The sequence below is a fragment of the Pseudorca crassidens genome, chromosome 2 (assembly GCF_039906515.1).
Source record: "Pseudorca crassidens isolate mPseCra1 chromosome 2, mPseCra1.hap1, whole genome shotgun sequence".
Taxonomy (NCBI): domain Eukaryota; kingdom Metazoa; phylum Chordata; class Mammalia; order Artiodactyla; family Delphinidae; genus Pseudorca; species Pseudorca crassidens.
Genome location: NC_090297.1, coordinates 21,214,691 through 21,228,382, shown reverse-complemented (window position 1 = coordinate 21,228,382; position 13,692 = coordinate 21,214,691). Strand labels below are relative to the sequence as shown.

Here is a 13,692-nt window from a genome sequence, read left to right as displayed (position 1 = left end):
CCCAACCCTTAGGTGGACCCATAGGCAGAACAGAGTTTTGAAAATGGAATTGCTCTGAAGAGAGGAGGGGCCACCTCTGTCATGCCCTGGAGAAGCCCCAGGCCTGGAAACCACAGCACCGCAGGCTCTGGGATGAGCTGACGGACACTTGATCCAGGGCCCTGAGGGCCGCAGCTAGAGCTGTCCCCAAGGCCATGCTCAGGGTGAACACAAAGGGCTCTCAGGATTCAGAGACCAAATCCTTTGCTAGTTCAACTAAAGTGACACCCGGCATAGGGCAAGGTTAGGAAAGACTTCACCAAGGCAGTGGCTTTCAAGCTGGGCCTTGAGAAGGAAGGGCATGACTTCAACAGGTGGGAAGCAAAGGACCAGAAGTGGGTGGGTGTTGGAGAGCAGGTGCTGCCCTATCTCGGTAGAGAGTGGGATGCGTGGAGAGTGAGAGTGTGGGGTCCCGAGGGCCATGGAGTAGAGGCACCACGGAGCAGGGCAGCGACCGGATCACTGGGGGTGAGCACGGGGAGCTTGGCAACGTGATCAGTGGATACGGTGGGGGCCGGGTCCAGGGCCCTGGTCTGTCAGCACTGACTCCCAATCCTACTGCCAAGTTCTTCCCAACAGGGAATATGGGAGGGGTTTCAATGTTCGCCTGCCTCAAGGAGAAAGCTTTGGGATGGTGGACGAGGCGTGGAGAACTCGCAGCGCTCCTGCTCAGAGCAGGATACACCCGAGGGATGCTGGCTCCTGCAAGCTCCAGGCCCTGGACGAGGACCCAACCATGTCCCTGGCAACCAGACCCCTTTGCCAGGGGCAGAGGAACCCAAGTTCACCACGAAGATAGGAGCTGAAGGGAGCGCATGTCTTCAGTGAAACCAGGGACCACCGAAGGGAGAAATCAAGGACAAGCATGGTCTGGAGTTAAAACTCTTTATTGTCCTGCCCAGGAGCCCCGCACAAAGGAATCCGTGGAGCAGGGGTGAGGGGGGCAGCACAGGCCTGTCCCACAACTTGAAGTGAAGGGGGAGCTGTGGGAGGTGGGAGGAGACAGCTCCCGTTCAGCTCCCTGATGGCGCTGGATGCTCCGACGGCCCCCCGACATCTCGGACCCAAGGGGTGCCGTCACCAGTGCGAGGCCCGTACCTGGGGCCAAGGACAAGCTTTGTTACATCGCTCTGATCTGCAGGGGTCACTCTGGATACGTCAGTGTCACTCATCTCTCCAGCCTGGTTGGGGGAGCCCAGGCCCCAAACTGCAGGGGGGAGATGAACCCAAGTACTTGGAGGCCCTGGGAGAGCGGGAAAAGGGGGCTGCACGGGCTGGCGGCCGCCAGGAGCGGGGCACAAACTACCCCTAGTGCATCTTCTGGCAGACATCTGGAGGGGGCCCGTCAGCCCTACTGGACCATTCTAGAGGCCCGTGGAGAAGGCCCCAGGGTGGCTGAGTTTATGCAGACTTCTTGGTGTACCTCCACCCTGGGACCAGAGTCCTGGCAGGAGAATGGGCTTCAAATCCAGCTCTGCTCCCTGTGCTGCCTTGTCTGGTGGGTCCAAATATCCTTCCCTCCCCCACCAGGCACTGGGCTGAGGCAGAGGGAGCCCAGCAGGCAGTGGCAGACACAGCTCTAGAGGGAAGCTAAGGCTTTTCCAACAGATGAACGAAGGGCGCCTCAAGGGTGGGAGTCACAAGCCTGGGAAGGAGGGGGCAGGGAGCCTCTGAGCGACCAGCGAGACACAAAATGCAAACGCCCCCACCCCGCGCTCACCCTCAGCCCTCATCCTACCCCACTGGGCCCAGACCCCTGGGCCCAGACCAGCAGGCCCATCCCTGCCTTCCGGGCCGAGGGGGAAGAATCTGGAACAAAAGGTGATGGCGGCGGCCTCCTCAGGCGCCTGGCGGGCCCAGGGCCATGGGGCAGCCATCACCGCAGGTTAAAGACCAGGCTGACGCTCAGGATGACGCCCAGCAGGAGGACAAAGGGCAGCCAGGTCTTCACGAAGGCGCCGATGCTGATGGAGAGAGAGGGGAGCATGGGAGGGAAGGGGCCAGTGAGTGGGCGTGTGGTCCAGCACACTGTCCTCCCACAAACCCAGACGGGGCCGCTCCCCCCAAGGAAGCTCCTGGAACCACCCCCCTCACCCCCAAACTCAGTCAACTAAGGGACTGGGTTAGGCCTGGTGCCCGCTGTGGAGGAGCACCAGCTACGGTCCTGGGCAGGGGCTGTTCCAGGCTCCTGGTGGAGATGTGACACCTCGCTGGGTGGGTACAGGAGACACGTCCACCCTCTGGGCCTTCCTGACTCCATCCACGATCGCCCCTGTGTCTGGGGAGAGGTCGCCAGCGAGAGGACCCAGAAGTCTTCAGTCTGGGTGGGGAAGCCAGAGTGCCCTCTGCTCAGTGCAGTGGGCGGGGAGGGGTCGGTGAGAGTTAGGCGGGGCTATGGCTCAGCCCGCTTCAACCCCGCCTCTGCCTCAGTCTCTGTGTGACCACAGGTCACAGGTCTTCCCAGGAGACCTCTAAAAGCCTTTGGACCAAAAAAGACCCTGAAAATCTCCTTCTCAGAAGCTCTTAATGATGAGCACAGCTGGAAGAAAGCCTGGAGAGGCAGCCGGGTTAGCCCAGGTGTGTGCTGGCTCCCCGGTGGGAGGGTCACTCCACCCCTCTGAGCTCCCTTTATCTGTGAATTGGGACCAAGGCCTTTGACCTCATAAGTCATGAGGCGGGGACTTTAAAGGTCCTCCCAGGCCACCACTGGGGCCCACCCGCCCAGAACCCTGCCTCTGATGAGGGATGCTGGGAGGGGACCCTATGGGGTCACCCATCCTCTTCTGAGGGTCCACCTGTTCACCGGACCTGAGCACAGGGCTCTGTACACACGCAGCATCCCTGAGGAGCCAGAATCATTATCTCCATTTTCCTAGGGACAGTTGCAGCTCAGAGAGGCCAAGGCAGCTACCCAAGATCTCACAGTGAGCAAGGGGCAGAGCTGGGCTTCAGACAGCACCGCCCTCTCCACCAGGAGCTCAGCTACAAGGGGCAGAGCTGGGCTTCAGACAGCACCGCCCTCTCCACCAGGAGCTCAGCTACAAGGGGCAGAGCTGGGCTTCAGACAGCACCGCCCTCTCCACCAGGAGCTCAGCTACAAGGGGCAGAGCTGGGCTTCAGACAGCACCGCCCTCTCCACCAGGAGCTCAGCTACAAGGGACAGAGCTGGGCTTCAGACAGCACCGCCCTCTCCACCAGGAGCTCAGCTCGTTGTTTTCCTGCTTTGTCCCTGCTGGCTGAAGGACCCCAGAAATGGCCCCGTTGGGATCCGTGGGAGAGTGGTCCCGGGGAGGGTGGCGGCGGCCAGGGGGACAGGCAGCGCACCTGACGTACTTCCCATACAGCAGGCAGAAGAAGCAGAGAGTCACCATGTTCCAGTTGGTGCTGTTGTTGTAGCGCATCAGGTTCAGGGCCAAGGCCACATGTGAGTGGCAGTTGTCACAGCAGAGACTGTGCTGGAGATGCAGGATGGGCTGGGTCAGGATGGGCTGCGGGGAAACCTCCCACCCTCGTTCCCGCCCTCAGGAGTGGCCCACCTACCATGCGGTGCTTGTACTCCTCAGAAGCGTCGTGCACAGCCGTGTCCCACGCGTTGGGCCCGCTAGCATATACCTGAGCAGGGTCCAGCTTCCAGTACCTGAGGGGGGAGAAGGGGTTCTGGGCACTGGCTCAGCTCCACGAATGTCCCCTGACGCCTGCTCTGTGCAGGGCCCTGAGCCGGGTGCTGAGGCTACAGGGGTGAGCCAGGTCCAGGGAAAGGGCCACACAGCAGACAACTGGAACAGTGTGACATGCCCACCGCCATGTGGATCCTGGGGAGGATATGAACTCACTCAGTGGGGACGTGAGGGGCTTCCTGGGGGTGACACGAGTCCAGTGTGAAGGAGGAAGGATTAGCCAGGCGCAGAATGGGGAGTGAATATTCTAGGGAGAGGGAACAGTTTGAACAGAGAAAGAGGCACAGAACTGTGCAGTGTGTACCAGAAATTAAGAAACTGGGCACTGCTGGGGGATTCAGATGGAAGAACGGGGTGAGGGATGTTGGAAGGTGAGGCTGGAGATGCAGGGGGGCCATGTTCTGGGGGACTTGAAGGTCATCCTGAGGAGTTCATCCATCAGAAAGCATTCTCCCCATCTCCCCACATGGGAGACTAGGGTGAATGGGAGAATAGCTGGTGGAGCTAAAGTCTGTGAACCTCAAGCTGGGTGACACCCCAAAGGGTCTGGGCCAGGGGGCACTGGGAGGTCAGAGCGCCCTCTGGCTGCTATGTGGGGAATGGCTTGACAGAGGAGCCTACAGACTGGACCAGTGAGAAACCACCGTGGCCGGGACTTCAGCTGCTCAGGGGTTCCTGCCTGGAAACGGGTGTCCTTACAACTCTCGCTGAGGAGCAGTCTGGCAGCAGACACCCAGACCAGAGGCCCCTGGCTCACATCTCCACCTGCCTGAGGGAGTCAGCAGGGTTTGGAGAGCCCAGCTCCAGGCTGCCTATGCTGTGTGGGACACCAACTCCTCCTTGGGCTCCACCCTCCTGGATGCTGCCTTGGGCAACAGAGCATCTGATGCTGTTCTGAGCAGACTGAAGACTGAGGCACTGTCACCACAACTGAGGTGGGCCCCCAAGACAGAAAAAATGAAGTCCCCAAACCCCATGCAAACCAGCAATAGCTCCAGGAGAGACTAAACTGCCTTTATTCTCTCCAACCAGAACTTTCCAGCAGAGTTCCAAACCATGCCTCCCTCACACCTTAAATGGTGTGTTTGTTCCTTGAGGGGCAGGAGAAAGAGTCCAGGTTTTGCAGTGAGACAGACCTGCAAGTGAGTCCCAGCTCTGCCACTTCCTGTGTGATCTTGACCAAGTCCCTTCCTTATCTTCACCTTTCCGAAGGAGCTGACAACACGACCTTGCAGGGCTGAGGCAAGGCCTAGATGGCCCGTGGATAAAGGACCCAGCCAGGGACTGGAGCAGGAGATGTGTGGTACAAGGTCAGATGCTCTGGTAGACCCTGGCTGCCCCCCTTCACCCCATCCTCAGGCTGCTGGCTCCTGCTGTGCCCCAGAAGGCCTGGCCTGCTGCTCCAGGTAGGAGGAACCTGGCTCTAGGGCCAATCACACGGATGTTCACCACTTACTTGGCAGGCTTCCCGAAGGCCATGTTGTCTTCCTGTTGAGGGACAAGAGCAGAGGTCAGTGGGGAGCCCGCATCCAGCCCAGCAGACAGACCTGGGTTGGTGGTGGAAGTGTCGTGACTTAGAAGGAGGTAAGGTGGGTGGGCAGAAGTGGAGCCTGGGCCCTGCTCTGGGGTTGGCGGGATATCTGAAGGGTCAGCAGCAGCTCTTCTGTGTGAAGAAGGCAGTGTGGCAGGAGTGCACAGAGCACTGTACCCGGAGACCAAAGACTTGGGGTACAGCCATGACTGCCTCTCTCTGTGGCTGCCAAGTAATTCTCTCACCCTCTATGGGCCTTATTTTCTCCAGGTTCTCTGGTCAATCTCTGGTCTTTGTCCATAGGGGAGTGGTCTCCTTCATGGTGTGAATGAGGACAACCTCTGACCTCCTGACCCGACAGTGGTGGCCCACACAGAATCTGGCAGTGTGACTGCAGTCAAAGCAGGATGTGGGGTGGGTTGGGGTGAGTGGGGTAGACACAGCGGTTGGGCCTCAAGAGGCCTGCTACGAGGGGGATGTTTTAGCTAAGTCCTATACCTGCCACACAAGATGTGGGGTACAGGAGTTACAAAGGGACAGATTCTGGGTTCAGAATCTGCTGACAGAGCTGGTCAAAGATGAATTATCATACACATATATGGCAGTGAAAGTAATGGGTATGAAAGACCTTTGTGGTGTTAAGATGATCATGACAAATATGAACATAAGCAGGCTGGTGCCACCACACCCATTCATCCCAGCCTGACGGAGAGGAAGCTGCAACTCGAAATAGGCAGGACGCTGCCTGCTCACCTGGCGCAAGCCTACTGCCCTATCTCGGGCACATCCCCAGGGAACAGACCTGAGAACACAGCTGGTTCATTCTAGAAGGTCCGCCCCCTCTTCTCCATGGCCACACCCAGGGAACCACATCAGCCTCCCCTGTGCCCCCACCTTGTGACTCCCACCTTCTGAAGGTCCAGACACTTGGTTCCTGGACCAAGGAACCAGGATGGTCTGACTCTCCACTCTTGCCTCTAACCCTACCCATGTCTTGGTACCCCCGGGGTGGGCAAAGGGCTGGGTCAGTTACTTAAGAATCCTGGCCACACTGCCCTCCTGGCCTGTCCTGGAGGCAAGAGAAAGGGGAAAGGGGTCAAACACTGGTGAGAAGCAGAGGGCCGGACCAGGACTGCATGGCATCTGCATTCTCCTGCATATTGGGGAGACAGGAAGGCTGCCTGTGGGCAAGATAGGCTAGCTTTCCACTTGAGCCCTGGAACCCTCCAGAGGGGGGCAGAATGGGGACTCACCGACACAAAGTAGGGGCCCGCAAAGTCCCGAATGACTCCTGTGGATGTGCAGATGCCCATGTGGCCAATGATGGGGAAAAACCACCTGTGAAAAAAAGGACAGGGAAAGGGCAGAGCTTGTGGGTGTCTTTCAGCTGGTCAGACAGACGCTGGGAACACTCCATCCAGAGTGACAGCATATGAATATAACGTTGTGTGGTAAAGTGTCCATTAGGGTGGCGGCAGCGGGAGGGGAAGTACAGAAGTGGGGCAAGTGAAAGTGAACAGCAGAGCCGGGAATCGGTGCAGCCCACAGAACAGCTAAACTCAAAGGACGGCAACACTGAGTGTGGTGAGGAGGCGGAGCAACTGGAACTCTCTTCTCACTGCTGCTGGGAGAGTTTCCACAGCTTTCGAAAACTGGTACCACACCCTCTACCTCAGCAATTCCACTTCAGAGTATACATCCAACAGAAACAAATGCTTGTGTCCACCAAAGCCGTGGACAAGAATGTTCACAGCACCTTTATTAAAAAATAGCTGGAAACAACAGTTGTCAAAATTCACTGAACCGCACACTTAAAATGTATGCACTTTATTGTATGTGAATTATATCTCAATAAAGTTGATTAAAAAAACCTAGAAATAATCCAAATGTCCAACAATAGTAAAACGGGTAAGTAAATTGGGGTATAGTCATACAGTGAAATAGTAGGTAACAATGAAAAATAATAAACTGCTACGCACAACATGGATTCTCACATATACAAGCCAGAGTAAAAGAAAACTTACACAAAAGTGCATGCATATTATTCTGTTTATGTGAAGTTCAAGAAAAGGCAAAACTAATCTATTGTGCTGGAGGGCAGAAGAGGGGTTATTTCTGTGGCAGAACTGACTGGCACAAGGGAGCCCAATGGATACTGGAAACATCCTCTCTCTTGACCTGGGTGAATGAGTGCACACACATGCAAAATTCATTGAGCCGTATACTTAAGATTTTTACACTTTATGGTACATGTTATACCTCAATTAAAAAGTTTTCTAGGGCTTCCCCGGTGGCGCAGTGGTTGAGAGTCCGCCTGCCGATGCAGGGAACACGGGTTCGTGCCCCGGTCCGGGAAGATCCCACATGCCGCGGAGTGGCTGGGCCCGTGAGCCATGGCCACTGAGCCTGCGCGTCCGGAGCCCGTGCTCCGCAACGGGAGAGGCCACAACAGTAAGAGGCCCGCGTACTGCAAAAAAAAAAGGCTTAAAAAGTTTTTTAAAAAGTGTTGGGGGGCACTTAAACCAGCGTGTGTGTGTGTGTGAAACAATGAAGAAACAATGTGTGCAAGGGTAGAGATCAGGACAAAAGCATGATGCATTCCAGGAACTGAAAGTTTGATTTGTTTTTAATTCTAATTTTTATTTTTATTGGCTGTGTTCAGTCGTTGTTGCTGCACGCGGGCTTTCTCTAGTTGTGGCGAGCGGGGACTACCTTTTCGTTGTGGTGCGCGGGCTTCTCATCGTGGTGGCTTCTCTTGTTGAGGAGCATTGGCTCTAGGCACACGGGCTTCAGTAGTTGCGGCACGCAGGCTCAGTAGTTGTGGCTCGCGGGCCTTGGAGTGCAGGCTCAGTAGTTGTGGCGCACAGGCTTCAGTTGCTCCGCGGCATGTGGGATCTTCCTGGACCAGGGATAGAACCCGTGTCCCCTGCACTGGCAGATGGATTCTTAACCACTGCGCCAACAGGGAAGTCGAAAGTTTGAATTTTTAAAAGCCATGGGCATTTATTTAGAAAACCCAAATCTCAGTTGGACCCTGATATGCAAAACGCATAGGAACTCCAGATCTGTCTGTAGTCTGAGAACCATGGCTCTACAGGAACTAGGTGCTGGAGAGACTGATCCAGTTTAAGAAGGACTCACAAGGAAAAAAAGAAAAAAGGACTCCCAGGGCCAGCAGCCACGTGCTGATTTGAAGGCTGCCTGCTGGGAGGTGGAGGCAAAAGCCACAGAGATATAGCCCAAAGAAACAATTACATGGGGCTGGGGCAGAGTCAGCAAAGACTTCACACAGGAGGTAACTTTTAACCTTGACCTGTGAAAGCACAGGATGTTGACAGGCAGAAAGCAAAACTCCAAGGCAGCAAAGTGCTGCGTGTGCCTGGAGAATGGGAGGGAGACAGGAGTTCAGAGGCTGTTCTGGAATACTGGCAAGAGAAGATGGTGATCCAGAGTACTGGTCAGGTGAGAAGCAGATGGCTTGAGAAGATCTTTAAAAGGAAGACTGGGCAGTTTTATGACGATAGGATAGAGCTCTTCCAGGTCTGCAGCTTGAGCACCGGGAAGGATGGTGGGGCCAGAGTGGTCTTTTTGTTTTTGGCTGTGCCGCATGGCTTGCGGGATCTGTTCCTGGACCAGGGATTGAAGCCGGGCCCCCGGCAGCGAAAGCGCCGAGTCCCAACCTTACTGGATGGCCAGGGAATTCCCCAGAGTGGTCTTTTAAGAACATGATCCAGATTCTGTCATTCCCTTGCTTTAACATCCATTACGGGCTTCCTATTACACTTATACTCCAAACTCCTTCCAACAGTCTGGCCCTGCTTAATCCTTGAAGTCACCTCACTCTTCTCTCTAGCTACACTGCCCAATTCTGGTTCGTCAGACACACCAAATCCTCCCACCTCAATGGTTTTTTTTTACATTTGCCTTCGTCCCAGACACTCTTCTAGAGCTTCACATAGCTGGCTGCTTCTCAGCACTTAGGCCTCAGCTAATGGTCAACTCTGGAGGTTTCCCTTGACAGTGCCTTCTACAGTAGCCACACACGACCCCAGACACCCCAGATCCCATGACTCTGCTTTAATTTCGTCATAGTATCTACTGTTATCTGCAATCATCTTGTTTACTTACATGGTTACTGTCTTTCCCCTCTAGTATGTAAACTCTGAGAGAGCAGGGATTTTCTCTTATTGATTAGAGTAGCCCGCAGGGCAGTGCCTGGCACATAGCTGCAGCTAAGCAGTCACTGACTAAATGATGCATGAATGAATATCATGCATTTAAGAGTGGAGTCAGGCTCTGAGGTCAGACCTGGGTTGAGTCTTGACTGTTTTGGGCAGGCACTCACTCCCATCTGTCAGTGAGAGGTGAACAATGATGATGATGACCTCAATGGGGGGCGATTGTGAGGATCAAACAGGATATGCCTGCAAAATGCTTATGACACTTCCCTGCACTTGGTAGTTGCCCAATGTTGTTATCATGAGGTGTACAATAAATACCTGCTATCTGATTGGCTGGACAGGCTGGCGTACAATAAGTTGCTTTAGACTCATAGTGGCCACAGGATGGACACTCAGAACTATGGGAAAGTAGCTCCTCTGGCTTCTCAGGCCCTAATCTCAAGACCCATCTCCACCTCCCACCCTCAATTCCTTTCATCTGGTTGGGGAGAGGTCTGGGTTTGACCAATACTCCACATACCACGGCTTCCCCGGAAGTAGAATAAAGGCTGGAGACAACAGAAGTCTGCGCCTGGGGAAGCCCCAGAGAAGAAACTCTCAAAGTATTTGTCAGTCTGGAAGCTCCATGAAGGCAAGCTCCAAAGCTGCTTTGTGGACTACTGTCTACTCAGACCTAGTACATAATAGGTCTTCAAGAACTATTTATTGAATGAATGAGTTATTGACTCTGGAGCTCTACCTGGTATAGGTAGACTATTTCAGTGGAAAAAGCCCTATGCTGGGTTCTAAGCCTTTATTTCCTCATCTATAAAATGAGGATGACAGTACCTATTTTCATTACATTGATAAAAGGACTGAATGAGACAGTGAATATAAAATGTTTAGAACACAGCCCAGAACAGAGTAAGTATCCAATCTTTTCTGTTTTTAGTAGTAGCAATAGCTATTATCTGGCTTTTCATGAGAATTATCAACACTTCTGAGGGGACAGACAGATCTCTGGATTCAGTTTCCCCCTCTCTGATCCACCCCCACCACCTCCAAAATCAATGACAGTTCCTTGTGCCACATCTATTCCTAGCTCTGCATTCTAGGTCAGCAATCACCACAATGTACTACAATGGTGAGTTCACCTGTCTCTCTCCTGCTGGAAGGCGAGTCCTTTGATGGGAACATGAGCCTTCTGATGGGGCAGTAGGCCTTATTCATCTTATGAACACCTGTAAATAGATCTGAATAGAAATGGGGTGTGTGCTGCTTCTGGCCCAGATGACTGGGGATCGTGGTGCCTCCACTGAATGTTGCTACCAGCTCTCCAAAGAGCAGAGGACTCCACAAACGTGTTTTTGAGAACAGGGAAAAACCAAAGAGATCTTGGGATAACAAGACAGGTTTTATCAAAACCAATACATTCCCTCCCAGTTATTCTCACGTTAACATTTTACTTTCTTCATAGCACGATTCACTATCAGTTCTTTTATTAGTTTACTTGTTTACTGTCTATCTCCTTCCACCATGATTTAAACTCTGTGAGAACAAGGATCATACCTGCTTTACTCACCACTGTATATTCTTATCACCTAGAACTACTCTAGGCACATAGGAGTCACTTAGCAGGTGTGTTAAAAAGAATACTGAGGGACTTCCCTGGTGGCGCAGTGGTTAAGAATCCGCCTGCCAATGCAGGGGACACGGGTTTGAGCCCTGGTCTGGGAAGATCCCACATGCTGTGGAGCAACTAAGCCCGTGTGCCACAACTACGGTGCCTGCGCTCTAGAGCCCGCGAGCCACAACTACTGAAGCCTGTGCACCTAAAGCCCGTGCTCCGCAACAAGAGAAGCCACTGCAGTGAGAAGCCCGCACGCCACAACGAAGACCCAACACAGCTAAAAATAAATAAATAAATTTATTTTTTAAAAAAAAGAATACTGAATTAATCAATGAAAACGCTTTCTTAAAATTTTTATTTTGAAAGGACTCAGACTTGGGTGTTCTTTTTTTAAATTATACATTTATTTACTTACTTATTTATTTATTTTTGGCCGCGTCGGGTCTTCGTTGCTGTGCACGGGCTTTCTTTAGTTGCGGTGAGTGGGGGCTACTCTTTGTTTGCAGTGACGTCTCTTTGTTGCAGAGTCTGGGCTCAAGGCATGTGAGCTCAGTAGCTAGGTTCCCGGCTTTAGAGCACAGGTTCAGTAGTTGTGGCGCACGGGCTTAGTTGCTCCGCGGCATGTGGGATCTTCCCGGACCAGGGATCGAACCCGTGTCCCCTGCATCGGCAGGCAGATTCTTAACCACTGCGCCACCAGGGAAGTCCAAGACTTGGGTGTTCTTAAACAAATGCATAAGCATTTGAAAACAGAACAACTGAAGTATTTTAACATAATACAAGAATTAAGCTCATTTTAGGATCAGCAACATATAAGAACAAAAATGATCCCTTCTCCACACCACTTGGCTCTTTTTGATACAGGGAACAAATCTATTCGTCAGGTGAGAGGGGACAGGATGTAATCGAACGAGAGCAAGTTATGGAGTCAGAAAACGGAGTTTGGGATGCTTTCGTTTACTGTCATGTGAACATGATCAAGACATTTAATGGTACAAATTCATCATCCGAGAATATAATTCCTGCCTTAGAAAGTGGTTGTGGAATTCAGAGGAAATGGGTGTGAAAGAGCTTGGCCAACTGTCCAGCACTGTGAGGAGTGGTTATTATCAGCTGTCAAGGCTGAAGCACGAGGGCAAACCAGCTCCCTACTCCCCCCTCCTCGTCCCCAAGCTCCTTGCTAAAAGGCGCCAGCAGTTTTGGAGCACCTGCTTTCTCTTCTGACAAAGGCTGATGCCATAGAAAGAACCCTGGTCTGGAAGGCAGACAGCCTGGGACCTAAATGCGCTTTGCAACTGAGATGGTGTGTGATCTTCAGCCTCATCTGTGAGACAAAGGACTGGACTCCCAGATCTCTGGGGGCCCTTCCAATGACGAAATCCCAGGAGTTGGTGTGGTCCCAATCAAACTCCCACTCTTGCCTCCAGACCCAGCTGGATGTCTTGCGTATAGGAAGTGACCAGCAATCATTTGTTTAACGAATGAATAAGCCAGTGAGTGAATGAAGATGTCTCTCTCACACCCAGTTAGGGGTCCCTTTTCTGTACGCCCACAGGTCCTTAGCTTCCCAGCCTCAGTACCTTTCCGCGGTCAACAACGGTCTTTCTCTCAGATCAGACCAGGTGTAATGAGGGAGGGGAGCTTGGCCCATTCACCAGCAGAGCTCGCACCGCGCGGGTGGCGGGGTACTGGTGAACCGCGGACCCGTGCGAAGGGTTTGCTGTGTGTCGGGGCCGGAGGCTGGCCCCGGGCCGCCGGAGGACGCCACGCGGGCCCGGCTCTCCCAGTCCCCGGGCGGACGCCGGAGGAGACTCACGTGAGCACCGGTATGGGAGTCCACACCACGCAGTAAGGGAAGCGGCTCCGCTCCACGTCCATGACGCCGCTGCCAGCACAGCTAAACTGCTTCTTGTCCGTCTCGGCCGCCGTCGGCGCCTCCACTTCCGCCATCCCGGGCGGGGGTGGCAGCGGCGGCGGCAACAGGAGTGGCGAACTCCCTTCCGCTTCCGCCATGCTGCGCGCGCCCCGCTCCGGCCTGCCCCTGATGCAGCGCCGGTCGCTCGGTGGCGTCACTTCCGGAAGGTGGGGTCCGCCAGGCTTGGCCTTCCCGCCGGGAATAGGAGCCGCGTCCTTCTTGGCCCGGCCCACCTCCTCCTGCGCCCGCCAGCCACGGGGGTTCGCGCTAGCACTGAACCGCAGCGAAAGGGATGCCCTCAGGCAGCGCGCAGTGTAGCGCGGGAGACTGACCTAGAACTCTGTAATTCAGTACGCTGAGGGCTCCTAAGAGGTGTGGTACAGTCTCCATATATTGAGCGCGACTTAGGTGCCACGCACTTGACTTGACGTACATTGTTTTAATCCCCATAAACTGCTTAGACGTGCGAATTTAGGTATTTCCCTCAAGTTACAAGTGAGAAACTGAGGCTTAAGAGGTGAGGTAAGTGGCCACGACTCAAACCCAAGTCTCTATCCCTTTTTCATTCTGTGGTCTCTTGCGAGGTAGTGGTAGCATAAAGGAAGGATAGACTAAAACAATGTGTGGCGTGTGTGCAGAAATAGGGGAAACTTGCCTGAAGATATTTGAGCTGAGCCTTGATGTTTGCCAGGTGGCTCGGGGATGGGGCTGGAGGGATGCGTGCAGCCGTGCAAAGAAAG

At 53.8% G+C, this 13,692-nt stretch overlaps 1 protein-coding gene across 2 annotated transcripts; it reads right to left on the bottom strand.

Annotated features, from left to right (window-relative positions):
* Positions 1 to 910: 910 nt before the first annotated feature.
* Positions 911 to 13,069, bottom strand: TMEM222 (transmembrane protein 222). 2 transcript variants are annotated; one of them, XM_067724990.1, is made up of 6 exons: positions 12,854 to 13,069; positions 6,501 to 6,585; positions 5,173 to 5,204; positions 3,580 to 3,676; positions 3,373 to 3,494; positions 911 to 2,003 (listed from the first exon to the last, which is right to left on the bottom strand). In XM_067724990.1, the coding sequence occupies exons 1-6, from the start codon at positions 13,048 to 13,050 to the stop codon at positions 1,916 to 1,918; spliced, it is 621 nt and encodes a 206-aa protein (XP_067581091.1). In that variant the 5' UTR covers positions 13,051 to 13,069; the 3' UTR covers positions 911 to 1,915. The 2 variants fall into 2 exon arrangements, with proteins under 2 accessions (XP_067581091.1, XP_067581090.1); XM_067724989.1 differs by having other exon boundaries at positions 3,364 to 3,494; positions 12,854 to 13,066.
* Between the last annotated feature and the right edge of the window lie 623 nt (positions 13,070 to 13,692).

Excerpts from the sequence above, each read along its gene's own strand:
- TMEM222 (XM_067724989.1), bottom strand. The coding sequence starts at position 13,050 with ATGGCGGAAGCGGAAGGGAGTTCGCCACTCCTGTTGCCGCCGCCGCTG. Across the intron at positions 3,677-5,172 it reads GCCTTCGGGAAGCCTGCCAA|GTACTGGAAGCTGGACCCTG; the intron begins GTAAGTGGTGAA and ends CTCCCCCCTCAG. Across the intron at positions 2,004-3,363 it reads CTGTATGGGAAGTACGTCAG|CATCGGCGCCTTCGTGAAGA; the intron begins GTGCGCTGCCTG and ends TCTCTCCATCAG.